We start from the raw sequence: 19,277 nt of genomic DNA, 5'->3' as shown, positions 1-19,277 counted from the left end.
TAATTGTGATCACAAGGATCATGAGATGCATCTCCACCTTAGTAAAAAATTTGTCAACAAACTTACAGATGGACCATACTGCTTAGGACTCAGGGTTGGCATTCTGAAAGCTGAGGCAAACTAGGCAAACTACTGATATTCAAAAGTTTCCCATGGATTCATGCTATATCTCACTCTTACACTTGATATGTTCTCTTAGAATAATGATAAAAGATGCCAAATAATGTGTTTTACTCTTATTGATCATACACCAAAATATGTTTCAGAAAGTTGTGACTGTTATGAAATATATATTTAAATAACAAAACTCAGATTTTTTAACAAATCAAAGTCATTAAAAATTAAATTAATTACACTGGAATTTATATAATATCATTTTAAACAGTTCTCTCTAAAACATATTTTTTGTTGACGTTTTGAAATTTACCAAGTTATGTTAAAATTTAAAAATAATAAATTTAAATTAAATAACATTTTCTCATTCATCTTTGAGTTTTTTCTGATTTAAAGTCCTTGAATCATTTAGCCTTTATGGCAGCATCATGACTTTGATTTGGCCATATTATAATTTATATGGTAGAGATGTCACAGTTATATTAAGCTGTTCAATAATAAGGGGAGAAGAAATGCTAATTTAAGAAACCTTAATATCTCAGTTGGTAGCCTAATTAATTTGGCGTGAACGGTTGTGACCCATTTTACACAGATCTTTTTTTCTTTTAACTGTCAAACCGTTGGAAAAAGACAGCGCCCGTCCAAATTATCTCGGGTCTCTTGTCTCTTTGACAAGTCTAATTAGTTGGACCTACTCAGTTGGTAGAGCTGTGGAATGGTATTCAATGTCTATGCCACAGGTTTGTAGCTCCAGTCAGTTTGCACTTTTTCTGCCTGCTTACCTTAAGGGGCAGTGATTTTTTTTACCTGTCCAGAACGTATTGGAATTGCTGTGGATGTCAAAGTTTCAAATAATGTGCATCTTTTGGATGCATACTTTTCTGAGTAGGGAGTCTTCTTCTGACAGGAATTTTTGGTTAATAAATATCCCAAATGTGTTCAAAAGTTATGTCACATATTCGTAGGTCTACAAATCTTTTACAGATAAGAAATAAATATTGCTTTTACTATAGATAAGCATAAAAAATATATATTATATTAAGGATAAATGACAGTTTTGATTAATCTCAAACTAAATTAATGGAAAAGACTTGGGTTTAAATTATTTTGACAGTTTTTGAATAATTTCAGTATCTCAAGAAGCATTGCTAATTGAATTAGAAACAAATTCAATTTTTTCTTCATTTCCATTTTTATATACCTTTCGTTTCACTTAAAGCCAATATTAAGCCTGTAACTTGGAGTTGTCGGATACTAATTTTAGGACTATAGATTTATAGCCAGGGTAGTCCTTAGGACCCACAATTTATGATTAGTAAATAATCACGTAAGTCCAATTTTTGAGCTTTATGGTGGTCAACTTCACTAGTCACTTAAACTGTTCCAATGAAAAAGACAAATTCAATATTTAAGGGGGTAATATTGTCAATGTAAAATTTAGAGATTAAATGTTTAAGCTGTAGACCTGCAGTATGGTTTTCCAAGGGTTCTGGGTTTTTGGTAGTGTTCTGAGGTATGGTACATGTATTCTGAGGGTCCTCTGGATTGAGTCTTAGTCAGGCTGCATTTTTTTTCTCACCCTAGTTGTGATATTAATAAATATTACCTGCATATTATTAATGATTATAATGTTCTTAATGTCAATATTGTTAAATATTTAATTATTGTCTTTTGATAAGACATTGTAACAGTACAACTTCTTAATTTGACCCTTTCTTGTATGTAGGGGGAAAAGCCCTTAATTAACTCCTCACCAGTGAGTTTTAAGCTGCAGTCTCTTCCTTTACCCCAGGAGAACCTAGGACCACCGCAATAAGTAATTGGGATGTTACGGAAAAATCCGGGGTGAAATTATTGTTGCGGTTCACACTAACCAATTTAGCAAGCACTACCGTAATTCCAACAAACCCAGGCAGAGCCCCCGCGTCGATCCAGGCAGAGCACTGGAAAAACCCCTGGTGGATTGTAATCCCGTGAAAATGATTACATTGGATACATAATTTTTGTCCCCTGCCCCTTTTCGAAGAAAAAAGGGGGATATAGAAATAGGCTCCATACCGTCTGTATGTCCTTTCTGTCACACTTTCATGTGAGGTCATAACTTTGTCATTTATTAAATGAATCTGAAATAACTTGCACAAATGTTTGTTATCATAAGACGATTGTGTCATGCGCAACCCAACCAGACCCCTACTCCAGGGTCATGTCGCACTTGCTCAATTTAAGGTCAACATTGTCTATATGAGGGTATATGTTGTTGTCCTGTCCAATAACTTTTTTTATCTTTTGAAGGATTTTGTAAATATTTGCCACAATTATTCACATATAAAAGAGAAGATGTGTCCTGCGTAAAAATCCGGTCACCTACCTCCAATTGGTCAAGGTCACACTTGGTAGGTCAAAGATTAAAACATAGTCTGTTACCAGGTTTTATTTCGTGTCCTGGTCCATAACTTTGTCATTTATCAAAGGAATTTAAAATATACGTGGCACAAATGTTGTTTTATAATAAGACGATGTGTTCAGGCACAAACAACCAGGACCCCTACCTCCAGGGTTTATGAAAAATCCTTAATGCAAAGACTGGATGCCGTAATGTCAAGCAAATGTATATCACAGTGCTTGCAGTGCTTTGATTTAGAACATTTATCAAAACTGCACTAAATCAAATATTTTTTAACGTCTGGTGGCTTTTTAAGGTTTTTTCTATATATAAACTATTATACCAGAAAAATTAAAACACAAGTATATGTATTCATTTGAAAATGAGCGAACTCATATGAAAATTCAGTAAAATGAACTTTCTTAATACATTCCCGGTTTTCGCACAAAAGTTATACCATTAGATGCGGCATTTATTTTGGTTATAAAATGGTATAGATCTATATAATTTAAAATTATTTCGTGTTATTTGGAGTGTACATAAGACCGTACGTGTGGTTATCACGGCACTACTACCAACCGTGTGATTTATAACGAAGCGTGGTAATAGTTAAATACAAAATAGTAGAATTCTATAAAAACAACATTACCATTAACGCAGAACTGGTTTTTAGAATAAAATAATCATCATTTATCATTCGGATAAAACTGATTAATCATAAAGTCGTGTCTGTGATTATCACGGCACTATACCCATAACCGTGTCCATAAAAACTTTTTCATATCTTTTTTTTCGTTCGTGTGTGTGATTATCACGGCACTACCCATAACCGTGCCCTTATTACGCCGCCGCACAATAATCACACGCTGGTCACAGAACCGAACCACTTTATAAATTGAACACAGTTGAAAATTCAAATTGTAAAATTTGTGTCAACGTTGCTTGAATAGTCAGTAAAACCCGTGACCTTTAAATAAGATTTATATCAATATTACCTTCTCATTGAAACTCCCTTCACTTTACGTGTGTATTAATATGTTCCAAGGCACTTAAATATATAAATATAACTTACAGTCTTTAAATAATAAAAATACACTGCGTGAGCAGTTTCAAACGTTATTTAATGAGGTAGTTTTTATAAAGGGGACGTAACTTTGTCAATAATTAATTATTCTGAAATAAACAATTTTGGCTTCATGTTGTAACAATATTTTTACGTCCCATTTATCATCATAATCACAAACTGTGTTTTGTCTTTATACTTAACCTGTTGGATGCGAATGTGTGTAGTTCTCAAATGTTCTCAAATGGAAAATTATGACACATCAATGATTGTCTATTTACATCCCTGGAAATATAAAAATCACACACATAGCAATTATCTAATATTTAAAAATCACAACTGGTCTTGATCACGAAGTGAAAACACGATAAATATAACACATTCTAAAATAAGAACTAAAACTTAAAAAAAAATATTTATCTAGAATTCATAATAATAATTATATAATTATTCATAACGAAGGTTGTCATAAAGATTTACTTATTTTAAATAAATTCGCTGCAATACTATGCTTTTTTAAAACACTCCCGTGTGTTAGAAAAATTAATTAATTCTCACAAAAATTATACTATTAGATGCGGAATTCATTTGTAATTAAAATGGTGTATGATTAACTATTTTGGAGTGAAATCTAAGACCGTACGTGTGATTCTAAACGGCTACTACCCCTAACCGTTGATTATTACGCCGCCGCGTAATAATCACACGCGTGGGTAATTTATTTAAAAGCTGTAGCGTAATAATCACACTGGTGGAAATATTTCTCATATCACTAACACAATGATTATTATAATTACTAAAGAGGGTCATCATAACTATGTGGAGCTGGCATGGCGACAACCCAATATCATCATTGCCATTCAATGTGGTCAGTACCCAGTATCTATCGTCATTGAAAGATATTTTCTTTGTAATAAAAAAAAACTTTAAAAACAAAAAACAATGATTATTCATTACGATTGGTCGTCTTTGTTGTCATAAAAAAGAAATCCATAAAATGCCGTATTATTGAAAAAGCAAGATATATTGCGGAAAACCTTTTGGAAAAATATGTATTACCAGTATGTCTGATTAAGTATATGACCGTACGTGTGAACTACACACCCACTAGAGCGAAATTCATCACCAACACAATGAATAGCTTTTGTTACTAAGAGGGTTATCGTTATTTAGTAGCATTGAAACAACAATACCCTTATTATATAGCTTACATGTTTTCCCCTTCATTTCGGACTATTTAGCCAGCATCAACCTGCACCAATTTATCTTTACCTTAAAAGATTAGAAGATGTGTTATCAAATTCTTAAGGTACACTGATCAATGAATAATAAGAGCTAGTTTAACATATACTGAATTTAACTTACTTTTATATCATATTATATATAGTCTTTAATTATACGGGGTCTTTTCAACTTCATAATCAGTATGCTATAGGAAAAGCTATGAAAGCCCAAAATGTTTTACTTCGTAATATTAACAAATATGATGTGACCCCTTCCGTTTCACTCCAACTCTTTGATGCGTTTGTTTCCTCAACACTAAATTATTCTTGTGCAATATGGGGTTTTACAAAATCTAAGGATATAGAAAGGATTCACTTGAAATTCTGCAAGTCATTGTTAGGCGTAAAACACAGTAATGTACTGCAGCAGTTTATTCGGAGTTAGCCGATATCCTCTTTATGTTCAAAGATATGTTCAAATAATAAGATTCTGGTTACATATTCTTCATTCAAATAATAATAATATCTTATAGTCTGCTTTTTATTCATCAATAATCTTCATGATAATGGATATAACTCCTGGGCAGCTAAGGTTCATTCTATTTTAAATGAATATGGATTCACAGATGTATGGCTCAACCCATTGCAATACAGCCCAAAAGAGTTTGTTGAAATATTCAAACGTAGATTAGTTGATTGTTTTATATACAAAAGGTAAATGCAGACATTCAATCTAGTCCACTTTTTCTAATTTGTATGTACATTTGATTGACAAATTTGAACCTGCATTTTATCTTGATAATTTATTCATTAAATCCTACAGACAAAATTTATCTCGTATTAGATTATATTTCTCATAAATTAAAGATAGAGGCAGAGAGGTATGGTCCTAATAGAAATCCACGTTCTGAAAGAAAATGTGAATTATGTAATCTTCAAGAAATTGAGGATGAATTCATTTTATTATCATTTGCAATTGTTATACTGCATTACGTAGGGAGTTCATTAAGCCATATTTTTACAGAAGGCCGAGTATGTTTAAATTTTTGCAGCTTTTGAAGTCAAAAAATAAATCCGAATTAATTGGACTTGCTAAATACATCATCTTTGCTACTAAGCGACGATATGACCTTATTAATATTACCATTTAAAGACTACTTTTACCAGTATGCGCATGATAATTTTGCTCATTAAAAAGCGACAGTATGGTATTTATCATGTAATTTTAATCGTTGATTCACTACATATTAAATATATGAAAGTCATTTTTGCATTTTTTTTTTTTTTTAGTAAGAGTAATGCCAACTTTGTATTGTTTAAATATGGATTTAAGAACATTCTCCATATATACTTTTGTTTAACAATGTTTGATTTCAATATGATCGTACCATGACTTATGATTTATGTATTACATGTTTCTTATTGTGACTATGTACAAATATGTATACGTCAATAAATTATATCTATCTATCTATCTACTATAACTAGATCTTTGCCATTTCGAGTCTTCCTTTTACTTATTTTTTTTTTAATTTATTTATTTATTTATTTATTTATTCTTTTCATTTAATTTTGGATTTTACTATTATCTTGAATTGCATGCAAACACACAAAGCGCAACAAATAAGACTTAATTTATATATTTCAGCTAAAAGGGGGACTTATATAAAAAAAAAACGGAGGGAAATCCATGAAACAGACTTTTTTAAACTATTTTAAAAGAGAGAAACCTAAACTGAAAAATATTTTTCAATTGTATCAGGCATTATTTATATTAATGTCTGTATCGAAAGATTGCACGCTAATATTTAGGAAGGAACATTTTCTGTCTTAAGTTTACACTTTCAGATACCCCTATGCGGTGGAAAATCATAGCTTTTTAATAAAATTTACACCATTAGACGCGGAAATCATTTAGGAAAGAAATGATATATAATTGAAGAATATTAAGTGTAAATATAATACCGTCCGTGTGATTATCACGGCACTACCCCAAACCGTGTGATAATTACGACCCAGCGTAATAATCACACGCGTGGTAATATTACCACGCGTGTGATAATTACGCGACACCGGCCTTAAGTTGTAGTCCGTACAGGCAGTACGCAAAAATATCCTAAACTATTTAAGTAGTCTCACATTCATAATCAAAGGGCTGTAAGCTCTGTGGTCTTTTCCGATCTTTGCAACTAAATCTTACTGTATATATCTATGCATTTTCCTGTGTAAGTTTATTTTTGCACCGAGATGCAGCGACTGCGTTTTGATACAGTTTGAGTTTGATACATATACGGAATTTTGCATGACCAGAGTTGCATCAAAATCATTTATGTTATTTTTTATGACATCCACACTTTATCCTTGCATATCGTGGCTAAAAAAGACACTTAAAATAGTTGTCTCGACTGGGATTTGAACCCCAGACCACTCGCACCTTGGAAGAGCATGTTACCCCTACACCACGGGGAAGTTATACGAAGAAAACTGAATATATAGAATTTTAGGGTTTGTAATCCTTATTAATTACGAGGTATTTTGTTCACGATAAACATGTTGTTTAACACTGATGTAAATGATTTAGCAAAAATCTTCTTCCACTACTTAGGTAATCGACATTGCTAAAAATAGCATTTTCATTGATTAAAATGATATTCATCCGCGTAATTTGGCCAATTCTATAAGATAACTCTACTTTTAAGCTTTGAATGCGTTGTAATTTGTTGGATACTTGTAACAAAATAAAAATATTTCTTTCTTTTACACAGCTAATTTTAAGCTCTTTTGAGAAGTTCATCTGTTGCTTTTTGGCAATGAGTACAGTTATAGTGAATTTGTATTTTATATGGAGGTCAAATACTACATTGTTTACATTTTGCTACTTTTATAACAATTTTTTTTCATACTTATCGCTACTTTATTCAGGTAACAGGTATCTTAAATCTCTCTGATACTATTATTTAAACAAAAAAAATCATGTTTGCCATTTCTAAAGAAGTATGTAAGATTTCCCATTAAAAAGCCTCTGGCGAACGGTTGTTGCGGAGCTTACAAAAAACTTTAGTTTGTTGATAAACTTAATAACGTATTTGTAAAAATCACAACTATAGTCTGATCTAGAAACTGGATATTTCACCAGAACATTGCAATAGAATATTTTATAGTTTTTTAGGGAAAAAAATAACTGCATTTTATTTCACCCCCATCATATTTAAAATGTGGCTTAATATGGCACAAAAAGTTATCAAGTAAATGACTGACCGAACATGATATTTTTTTCGCAGCATCTTTTAATTCTAGGATACATTAATAATTTATGTACACATGTATATGGTCACAATTTTAGATATTTCAAGTGGTAAATTTTAATGAAACTTTTATGACTTAAGCATTAAACCGCCATCTTGAACTCCACCTCAAATTTTTAAATGTCGCAGATCGAAAATAAGTCAGAACTCAGTACTTAAGCAGAACTCAGTTGAAACCTTCAGAACTTTTAAACCCAAAGTGCGTTGATATGAAGCATAATAACGCACTTTGGTGTCAATTTCTCGATTTTGACCCCATAGTGCGTTGGACCCCAAATTGCGTAACGCACTCTGGGGTTGGACTCCAAAGTACGTAACGCACTTTGGGGTCGGACCCCAAGAGTTTGACCCCAAAGTGCGGTGTTACATGGGTATATTTCCGCATTGTATTACTGATGTTTTCATACAAATTCAATCTTTTTTATGAGATGATTACTTTTTTGTAAACGACAGGGAAAATACACCGTGAAACTTAAACGGTAAAAGTTTGTTTGCACAAGAATATCTCATATTTGCTGTGATCCACTAGTATTACTGCGGGGTTCTCCTTTTAATATCAAAACTTATGAACAATTTTTATGAGATTTACAACAGTACTGTTGAAATTGTTAACGAAACTATAGAATTTTTGGTTTTCAAGCAGACGGAAAAAATGATTACATATTTTATTAAATGTAGCTTTAACATCTATATATATTATTCTTTCGGGGTTTATTCACAGATACTTGGGATGTTGATTCAAAACGCCTTAAAATCCAAACAAAATCTTTCGACAAATTCAAATATGGCTCCGAGCTTTGCTGTATCCTAGTGCGCCGCGCTTTGTATGGTAATACATGTGTATGTTGGTTCCCATATTCAAAGCGCGGCACATTTGAATGCAGCAAAGCTTGTGGCCATGTTTGAATAGGTCAATGGAGTAAAACGGCGATGATTTTGATGTTTATTTCGCCTGTTGATTTGACTTGTTTATACGATGTTGAAGCTTAAAATTGACCATCATCGTGGAGAAAAATATCTTCTGTGTCGATGAAAATATTGAAAATGGAATAAAATATATGGTGATTTTGACAGTAGGTGTGCGGATTCTCTCCGGCGAACATTTTTATCTTGTGTATTACATGATTGTGTATTATAGACGTTGAAATATGATTTTGTTTCAAAACAGCTTAAATTTAGTTTTTTTATTATTTATATGATAAGTACATGTGCTGGGATTGTCAAATATACATTTTATTTGGATGCTAAAGGCGTTTTGAGCTCCACACCCCAAGGGTCTGTGAGTTTATTGTCTAGTATGATGTCAAATACTATCAACATTATCATTTATGGTTCTACAGATCTTCCATTATAGACCAATTCACTTTAAAGGCATTCGTATTTAATGAGCAAAATGACCTGCAAAACAAAATAAGATAATTCTTTTGAAAAAAATATTGAATTTACAGATTTGGTGTGATGAATCTAGAAATGAAGATAAAATATTGTCTATTTATTCATCAAGACATAGTATAACAAAATACAGGTACAAGTTGCTTACACAAGAAGAATTTAAGGATATATATAGTGTATGAGTGTGCTTGATTTATAGCATGCGCATGCACCATTAAAGGTGATTTGTAAGTATCATAATGTACATGTTTGGTCAATTTTGTATAGGGTACGGGTAACCTAGGTAACCTATTATATGTCCAATAAGTCTTGTCTGTAGCCATAAGAGAACGTGTGATGTCTTGTAACAAGGCATTGGTAAGAACAATATATTTGTATATGTAACTAAGCTTTTAAGACAATCACCTAATGCAAATATATGCTGCTTGAAATGTATACTAAAAGCTGAAAATAAATGAATATGCCCAATCTTAATGAATATAAACAACACTTCATAAACCGCCTTATGTCTTTAATGATATAATTGTTCTATATTATAATTATATTAATTATATGCTAAACAAAGTGTCAGTCATACGTTTAGTTTAGATTTTATGCAAAATTTTGTCCAAGTTTTGTACTAGTTTTGTATTAAAAACGCTTCAACCTTACTTTTGAAGTGAATACAAAGCTACTGGAAACGCAGTTTTACGGTGTCCTGTCAGGGCCATCACACACACACGCACGCAAACACACACGCACACACACATACGTGTATATGCATCACTTTGAGAACCATGATTTTAACCAGACTTTTGAGGACCATGTTAAGAATTGCATGTATGGTCTTCAAAATTGAATATTTCAGACACATAAAACACTTTTGATAACCTTTGATGTCGAAAACTCGTTTACAAAGTCAAATCATGGCAGAAAATATTATGAGGACCGTCTCATTTGCCTGTACTTTTGAGGGCATTCTTTTGAGGACCTTAATTTGCATAACTTACACAAAGTTAAATAAAACTAACATTTCAAGAACCTTAAGTGTAATGTCAATTTGAGGACTGTGTAAATATATATATATATGTTTGCCTATATTTTAAGGACCTTATTTTATTCTTTCAGTTTCACTCTAAAGTATCGCAAAATGTATACATGTGTTAATGTTCGTTTAATCTTAATAAGAATTTGATTTTATAATTTTAGTCATATTCTGTGCGGTAACTTTTTAAAAATTAATCGGCCTTAATGAAATTAGAAATGTAAGTAATACATGTTGCCCTGTTTTGCTTTGGTCATGCTAGATTTAATATTGATTTATAACATTCTACGAGTGTTCTTACAATCTTGATTTCTAAAGAATGATTCCAATTAACAATGGCCTGCACTAAATCATACATTACGAGGTTATTCAATTATTGTAGATAGTTCTGCCATTCCCTTAGATGTTAAACGAAACTGAAAGGGAGGGCAAACGTAGCATGCGTGCATGTATTCGGTCATGCACTTCATTTTTAATAGATGAAATAAATTATTAATAATAATGATAAAAACAAACAGTATTTTCTGTACGAAATCTGCTGTGGTCATAGTATTATTTTTACAATAGGTTTATCTCTTAGATTCGGTTTGCTAAATTGCACATCATGGTCATGCAACTACATAGTTAGCTGAAGAAGCAGGCGCTTGTTTTGGTTGAGTCTATTATGTTTTGTTTAGGGGGTTGAGTTTTAATACACAAATTTACAATTTATATGCATTTATTTTTTTCCAATGATTGTTATTATCTTAAATGCTTCTGGGATTGTTGTTTTATCAATTCATTTGTAAATAAGATTGTTATATGTCTATTAACGGAATAATTTTAATGAACACGAAATTAGTTCACACCTACATGTGTATTGGTAACGTGATGGTTTAAGCCAATGAAAACACGTCAATATTATTATACTCAGGCAGAGAAAAAGTGTGCAAAGAGTAAATCGATAATCTTTATGTAGCCAGCAAACTTTGAATTGCAAGTATTTTTTCATATCTTTTCCGAGGATTCGTATCGTAAAATGGCTGCCATTTACAGTATCAAGTGATTATCCCAAGCACCACCGCGACTTAGCGCGGGAATTTTAATTATAGCTAACCTCGGCGCGTATACCTTTTTCATATTTTATTGTAATAAATATTTACAAACTGTGTCTTTCGGGGTTTTTTTTAATCAATATATAACCAATAATGAGGTTAATATGAATAAATAATCATATCTCAAATCTTTGACTATGATTTACAATGAAATTCTACCTTAAGTGTATTAAAAAGGTTTTTAATTTCCTGTAATTTTATTTTGTGATTATGCTTCAAAGCAGTCAATTGACCGTGAATTTTCTTTTCATATTTTGATTTCCTTGAAATCATTTTTCTCATCTGAATGCATGCAACTTTAATATGGTGATACGTTAATTACATTCCATGAAAATGTTTAAAGATATAAAATATCTCATGACATGTTTGTTCATTTTACATTACACCTTTAATTCAGCAAACATAAAGTCTTCTCAAAAAGTAGTATGCAATCGTACCTATATTACATACGAATGTATGTAATATTTTTCTTGTTACAATCTGAATGTATTGTTAACATTGTAAATTGATGCATAGCTACAGTTGTGTATGATCACGGAATTGATTACATAAAAACATATAAATTTACCAAAATTATTTCCATTGTAACATGTTTTTGGTTTGTATTGAGAGAATAATCTCCTATTTAAATTTTAATTATTTGTGAACGATTTATTCAATATACATGTATTAGAGTCTTCAATCATCTAAAAAGCTTATTAACACCAGTTTAAAGGAATTTTACATATTATTGTGAGGACCTGCGTTTTTTCAAACAAATCTATCCCGTGAAATCCGATACATTCATTTATGCTCAGGTAATCACAATAAAAATATTCGTGAATTTTACAAGGTTCTTTGATTGTTTTAGTTACATTATATGATACTAAACATTAACATAATAAGACGCTTTTAAAAAGCATAGACTAAATCGATGCAAGGTTGAATAATTTCAGGTGCATGGTTTCTTTAATAAATTTTGTAGTAGGTTACATACTGTGCGTCGGCGCTGGAGAACAAGATTACTGTTTCTCTGTCAATCGCACTTTGAATAACACGAGAACATATGACTTTTTGTATTAAGACTCTGTATAATTACAAAACTTGACCAAAACCATGTAGAATTAGTGAAAACCATGTTGTGTGTTGTCTTTTTTGCTTTTGTTTTGCAAAGTGATATTTGCATTGCGTACACTCAAAACAGCATACACCATTGCAGTCAAATAAATCATAACAAATATTTTGTTTGTTTGTTTGTTTGTTTGTTTGTTTGTTTGTTTGTTTGTTTCATTTCACGCTTTTTCCCGACAGTATTTCAGTCATATAGGCGGGCAGTTTCCTAACCATCGTTCCTGGAGAGTTACACCAGTACTAGACTACCTTCCTCCGTGCTAAACTACCAAAGTATCTCCCGGGGATCGAAACCACGCCAGTGAGGTAACTGGATTAGTAGTCATCGACTCTAACCCCTCGACCACGGAGGCGGTAAAAAAAAATTAAATTTTGAATATTCATATAACACTGGAAAAAAAACTATAAAAAAACTATGTACTTAGATAATAATCGTATTTTTTTTAAAAAATGAAAAGAAGTTTTTTTAATAATATACTTCATTCAATTAATGATTTAATTCGTATGAATCATAGATCTTATTGGATTATATTTGGAATAACTTTTCATGCAAATCTTAAAAAAAAACAAACCCACAAACATTGATGCCTGATAACACTTAAGTCCCCGTGCGCCGAAATGGTATTAATTTTGAAATGAAAACAAAATATAAAAAAGTATGAAAAGTAGCATATTTTGACACTCTTAAGTCAATCTGCATCATCTTCCTTTACTGTGTTACACTTTTGTATTTTGTTCACGTTCAAGGCGCCCAACACAGTATATTTAGATCAAATATGAAAGCCCTTACAGAAAGAACAAAACGACAAAAATGAAAGTGTACCATACTCGGTTTGATGGAGCCTGTTCATGGGCAAGCTACCGTCTACGTCATTGACACCAGATTAAATAAGCAGAACGCAATATTTACATAGGTAGTTGGTGAAATTTTGAATTCTGAAACATCCGCAGATGTTTTCATACGGCGGTGATTAAAGAACCTTCAATACGCAACAATAATGTCGTTTTGAACTGGAAATATGACATCCCTAATGGAATGTAGGAAGTGATATTTTACGGCTTACATGCGGCACAAACAACGCTGATGATAGGTCATAGGACGACATTCTAGCTATACAGGTTGAATAAAGTCTCACTGCATTATTTGAGGCACAAACGGGCACCTGAAAAGAACCAGCCAACGTTTTGTAGGGGAGCTGAATACCTTTATCACTTAAAAGAATATGAAGAAGCTGACATCGCTCGAATCTACAGCGATGAGGGCAAATGGTTTGAAGTCAAAGACCCTAACCACTCGGTCACGGACTTAGAAGAAGGATATTCAGTCTAGTTTTTAGCTCTGGTTTTCTTGGGAGCGATCGTCTTCCTTAATATCATTTGTTGACTGGTATTTTTAACTAAACAGCTGATGACTTTTTTGTTGTTTCCAAACTATATTTCCCGAAATGGCACACCCTTTAAGGGAAATCTCATTTTCTACATTGTAATGCAGAAATTGCACCGTGTGCTGCACTCGTCTAAGACGGTAATACCATGTGCATAAATGTCAAATAATTTAAGTTTAAAATAAATTTAAGTAACGATTTAATTGCTTTGATGAAAGGTAAAAGAATCGGATCTGGCTAAACGTTTTCCATGTATATTTTAGTAAAAGTGGATTGGTCTATTTTGGGCACAATTTCCATGTATCTTTTTTTCAAATATTGTTAAAAACGATAGCAATGAATACGTTGAATATCTTTATGAAATATTTCTCGAAAAAGGAAGTTTTGTAATAGTTCTGGGAGATTTAGTATTGAGAAATAATATTCTGTTTTAGAACACTATTATTCGCTATATAACCATTTGTAATATCAGAACATTTATTGCACACTTAATATCAATATAATTATAAACTTCTACCTATGCGTGTTCTGTTGTTGTTGTTGTTGTAGGCCATGTTGGAAATAAGATATATATATATATATATATATATATATATATAAAAGAAGTTCGATTCCTTGTGTGGATCTCATGTATAAAAAAAGTATGTTTTGGGAAATGCACAGTACAAAGTTCTTTAATTTTTTATACGTTTATTTCTGTTAGCGCTTTCAAATGTTTCTACATATCTTCAGACAGTAACGTATAATATAATCATAACAAATATAACAATGACGTAACGTTATAAAAGTGCGGGAAACGTAAAAATACGACGTTGCGCTGGAAATGAGATATTCTTATATGAGATATATATATATATGATTGCTGTTGCATTTTCTTAATGTGTAACTTTTTAAATAAAGATATTATTATTATTATTTCACAGATAAACAAGTCTTTAACTGGCTCTTTTAAAAGGGGATATGTGTTTATTTTGAGCGAATATGCACCATAATCTCAGTGAGAAAATTGCAATATTTTCTTCCCTCGATGGAGATATATAGCATATTCATGTACAAGAAAATCAAACAAATATTCTCTACCGTGCCAAATTGTATTATTTAATGCCCGAGTGTTACAAATAACAAATCCCGACTATGGTCACTGAAGCGCGAAGATAGACACTTGGAGATGACGTCGGGCGTAAAACGGCTACGGGAACACATACAATATATAACTCACACTGCATTATATAAAGGGGGCGTCCGTGGCCGAGTGGTTAAGGACGTGACTCCAAATCACATGCCCCTCAACGCTGTGGCTTCGAATCCCGACAGGGACTTTGGATTATTTCATGTGAGGAAGCTATCCAGCTAGTTTACGGAACGTCGGTAATTCTACTCAGGTGCCCGTTCGTGCCTGACATTATGTACGGAAGGGCACCTGAGGTCTTCCTCCACCAATAAAGTTGGAACCTCGCCAAATGACCTATACTGTGTCGGTGTGACGTAAACCCCAATCAAACAAACAAACAAAAAGCATTATAAATATAAAATGCTTTTTGTTCGTTTGTTTGATTGAGTTTTACAGGCGTAAGTTATTTTCATGTGTGATAAGGACTTTATTTCACGATTAAAATTCAGTTTCTAACCACTTAGCATTAAATAAAAAGAAATCCGTAATGGTTTTATAACATGGAAAACATGACGTTGCAGTATGATAGCATTTCTTTTTAAATGAATATAAAATAAAACACGTTATTTCAAACTAGTCATTTTGAGCATTGTTACTGTACTTTTAGCCTGATGTAAAATTACATAGAAAAATTTCAAAGTACGAGTCTAATTTTTGATATTCCAATTCGAGCCACAGATGCCCTGAGGAAGTTTGGTCATGAATGCGGTGCTAAACATCCTGAGCTGCTGACTTCAACATTATTTAGAAAACACATTGCCGTGATGGCTCAAATGCTCAACCTGAAAGAAAATGAGTTGGATGTGCTTGCAGGATTCCTTGGCCACGATGTACGTATTCATAGGGAGTTTTACCGACTCCCAGAGGATACCACTCAGGTTGGTGCACTTTGATGCTCACTTTATCCATTCACCTTCTAGTGTTTAAACTTAAAATTATCTGGTTAGTCACCATTTGACCTTGACAGTGTTGGTTAAAAAATACACAACCAAAAAAAAATTGTCAGCAAAATTGGCAGTTTTCTTACAATATTACAGCAGTGTGTGCAAAACTGTTAAATCTTTTTTTATTATTATTAAAGGGTGGCTGCATTTACAAGGCCCATTATATAATATAACACATACATTTGAAAAATATTTCTGAGGACCATTAGTTATAGTAAAGTTATATATCTGAGGAATTTAATATTACACACTGTATTAAAGAGCAACTGTTGAGGACTTAATGTAACACATTCCTTGAAAAAATCATTTCTGAGGACTCCTGTACGTTATACACTGATGGTTTCTGAGGACTTAGATAGCTAATTGATTTAGAGAATAGTACATTGTTGTAGCTGACATGCTTTTGTTAATCATTCAGAACAGCTGGCAGTGATTGAATTTACCCATGTGACCAGTGCAGACCGAGATCAGCCAGTACATATGTGCTTATCCTGGTCTGCAATATTCAACAACAACAACAACAACATTTTATTTGCATAAATGTTATAACAACATTATAGCCTTAAAGTATTTCTTAGCTATCTCGTGGCCACGACTTAGTAACTCGTGGCCACGACATAGTATCTCGTGGTCACGACTTAGCTATCTCGTGGCAACGACTTAGTAACTCGTGGCCACGACATAGTATCTCGTGGCCACGAGATAAATAAAAATAAACACATGTCACCTTTGTGCCACCGTATGTTTATGTGTGGCTTTTACACAGTAGCTGCAGCAAGATACAAAGTAGCCATGACACATGTATAGGGATCACAGCTCAGTACCAAGTATAGTTGTGCATATTGTTTGCCTTTCAATGTTTTGTCAGAGTTATGGCCCTTTAATGATTCCTATTATGTTATACCCCCGACGTCCGTCCATCCGTCTGTCTATTAGCAATTTGATTTCGGAGCATAAGTTAAGTTCCATTTGGCCCTAAATATTCAAAGAAATATAAACAAGTCATTTTATCAAAGACAGTGTTCTCTACAAAAAAATTAAAAAAATTCACATAATTCAAATCTTTGAACACATTACAAAAATTGAGTTCAACTATGTTTTTCCTTAAAAAAAATGTGAAAATCAACAGAATGTCATGCCATGGTGTCATGGAGCAAGAAAGGTCTTATCAATGTAAACTATGTTTGTATGAACAATGAAGATTAAGCATATTCAAAAGTAGTAAAAACATCATTGTTAATGGTAAAATGCTCTAATAAAAAGATTAAAACGCCATAGTAATCCGGAACCCATGTAAGTATGTAAGTAAGTAGGAAAAATTAGATATTGTAGGTAAGAAAAGTAAATAATTTAATCTCCATAGTAGTTGAAGAGGAAAGGCATAAGAAAATGCTTGAAGAAGCTTATTAAGCTGTTCAAAGCGTCAAAGTAAATGACGGAAAATACCTCCGATTGATTAAGCTATGATATAGTAGTTACTTTATTAGAATTTCATGCAAAATTAGCCAACACCTAAAGAGTTCAGTTCAGTTCTTTAACTTTAAAACACAGAAAGAAAGAAAGAAAGAAAGAAAGAAAGAAAGAAAGAAAGAAAGAAAGAGAAAGAAAGAAAGAAAGAAAGAAAGGAAGGAAGGAAGGAAGGAAGGAAGGAAGAAAGAAAGAAAGAAAGAAAGAAAGAAAGAAAGAAAGAAAGAAAGAAAGAAAGAAAAAGGATGCATTTTATTAATATATATTACTTACTTGACATTTGTTTACATTTTATATCAGAGATGTGGAGACAGAGAAGGCAATTCAAGACAATTCTTTTGTAGACAACCTTTCCAGGCATCTTTTTATATATTTGTAAAAGTTCATAGTTCATAGTATTTTGTCGTTCAAAATAAAATTCACCTCAAATATCATTTAACATATACGTACATTCACCCAAAACGCATTTCTTAATACATGTACATATATACATGTGTTTTCACCTCCAGACATAGTAAAATGAAATTATATATGGAACCAAACCGCGTCTTGAAATTACACATTTTGGATGCACAGAAAAATGTTCTTTGAGCGACGGTGATATTCACCCTAAGATAAATGAGTGTTTCAATAACATTAATTTTCATCTAAAAGCAGGAGCGTGTAACAAATCCTGGTATTACTAGAAAATGCATTTGAACGCCCGCTAATATATCTCTTAACGGGTAACAACAATTTTACGGATTTAACTTTTAACTTCCAAAGAACATCATTTTCATATAATTTAAAAACTGATGCGTTTTGCTGAATCCTGTCCTAGGTGGGACATGGACTGAATAGAGTTTAAGAAAAAAAGCGTGTTGTTATTTAACATTGCTGTTATTAAACAAATAAAAATGATAGCAAAAATTGCAAATTTACCGTATATAGGCGATGCCAAAAGGCCCTAATTTAAACTGTATTAGTTCATTTTTCTTTTAAAATCTCGGCTTTTTGTGCCCTGTCCTACTTTTGTTAGTAGTCCTGGTGGGCTCCTTGCCGGTGGTCCTCAGTTCCTGGGTCGTGTCGGGTTTGCGTTCATTGAACGCTGCCCTTCCTTGACCGCGCAGTCTGATCAGGATACATGCTGTTCGCTATCAGTTACTCTACTTGCTAAAGGGTCTGTAAGCGAACAGCATGGATCCTGATCAGACTGCGCGGATGCGCAGGCTGGTCTGGATCCATGCTGGTCGCAAACCCATTATGTTAGTTTTGTCGTGACGCGGCTCATTTAATGTATGGTACATTGCCAAATACTTCACATAGCTTATTGAGAACTTGTCAAACTAAGATAATGTCTAAAAATGTTCACCAATCAGAAAATAACCAGCAAAATATACTGGTGGTACACAGCGCATGTGCAAGTAATTTATCTTTTGGCATGTGTAAAGTTATGGCTCACTTAATTTGCTTACACGTGCGGTAACCGCAAACATGTTATAGGTAAGTAATTAATTTTCCATAAAACTGGAAAAGGCACATAAGTGTCAAATAATACCGGGATATTTCCATAAAACTGAAAAAGTCACAAACGTGTCACATAATACCGGGCTATAACAATAT

General features: G+C 32.6%; 1 protein-coding gene across 1 annotated transcript in view; it reads left to right on the top strand.

Moving 5' to 3' along the window:
- Nucleotides 1–16,157, top strand: part of LOC132750155 (neprilysin-like) — a gene marked incomplete at its 5' end in the record, with an annotated part of 55,007 nt that extends 38,850 nt beyond the window's left edge. The window contains one exon of the mRNA XM_060740101.1: nucleotides 15,892–16,157. Within this exon, the coding sequence (XP_060596084.1) occupies nucleotides 15,892–16,157 (266 nt within the window). The remainder of the gene's footprint in view (nucleotides 1–15,891) is intronic.
- Between the last annotated feature and the right edge of the window lie 3,120 nt (nucleotides 16,158–19,277).

This window comes from Ruditapes philippinarum, unplaced genomic scaffold, assembly GCF_026571515.1.
Source record: "Ruditapes philippinarum isolate M1 unplaced genomic scaffold, ASM2657151v2 ctg4130_1_1_1_1, whole genome shotgun sequence".
Taxonomy (NCBI): Eukaryota; Metazoa; Mollusca; class Bivalvia; order Venerida; family Veneridae; genus Ruditapes; species Ruditapes philippinarum.
Note: the sequence above shows the minus strand (reverse complement) of the source record. Positions and strands in the feature narration are given on the sequence as shown.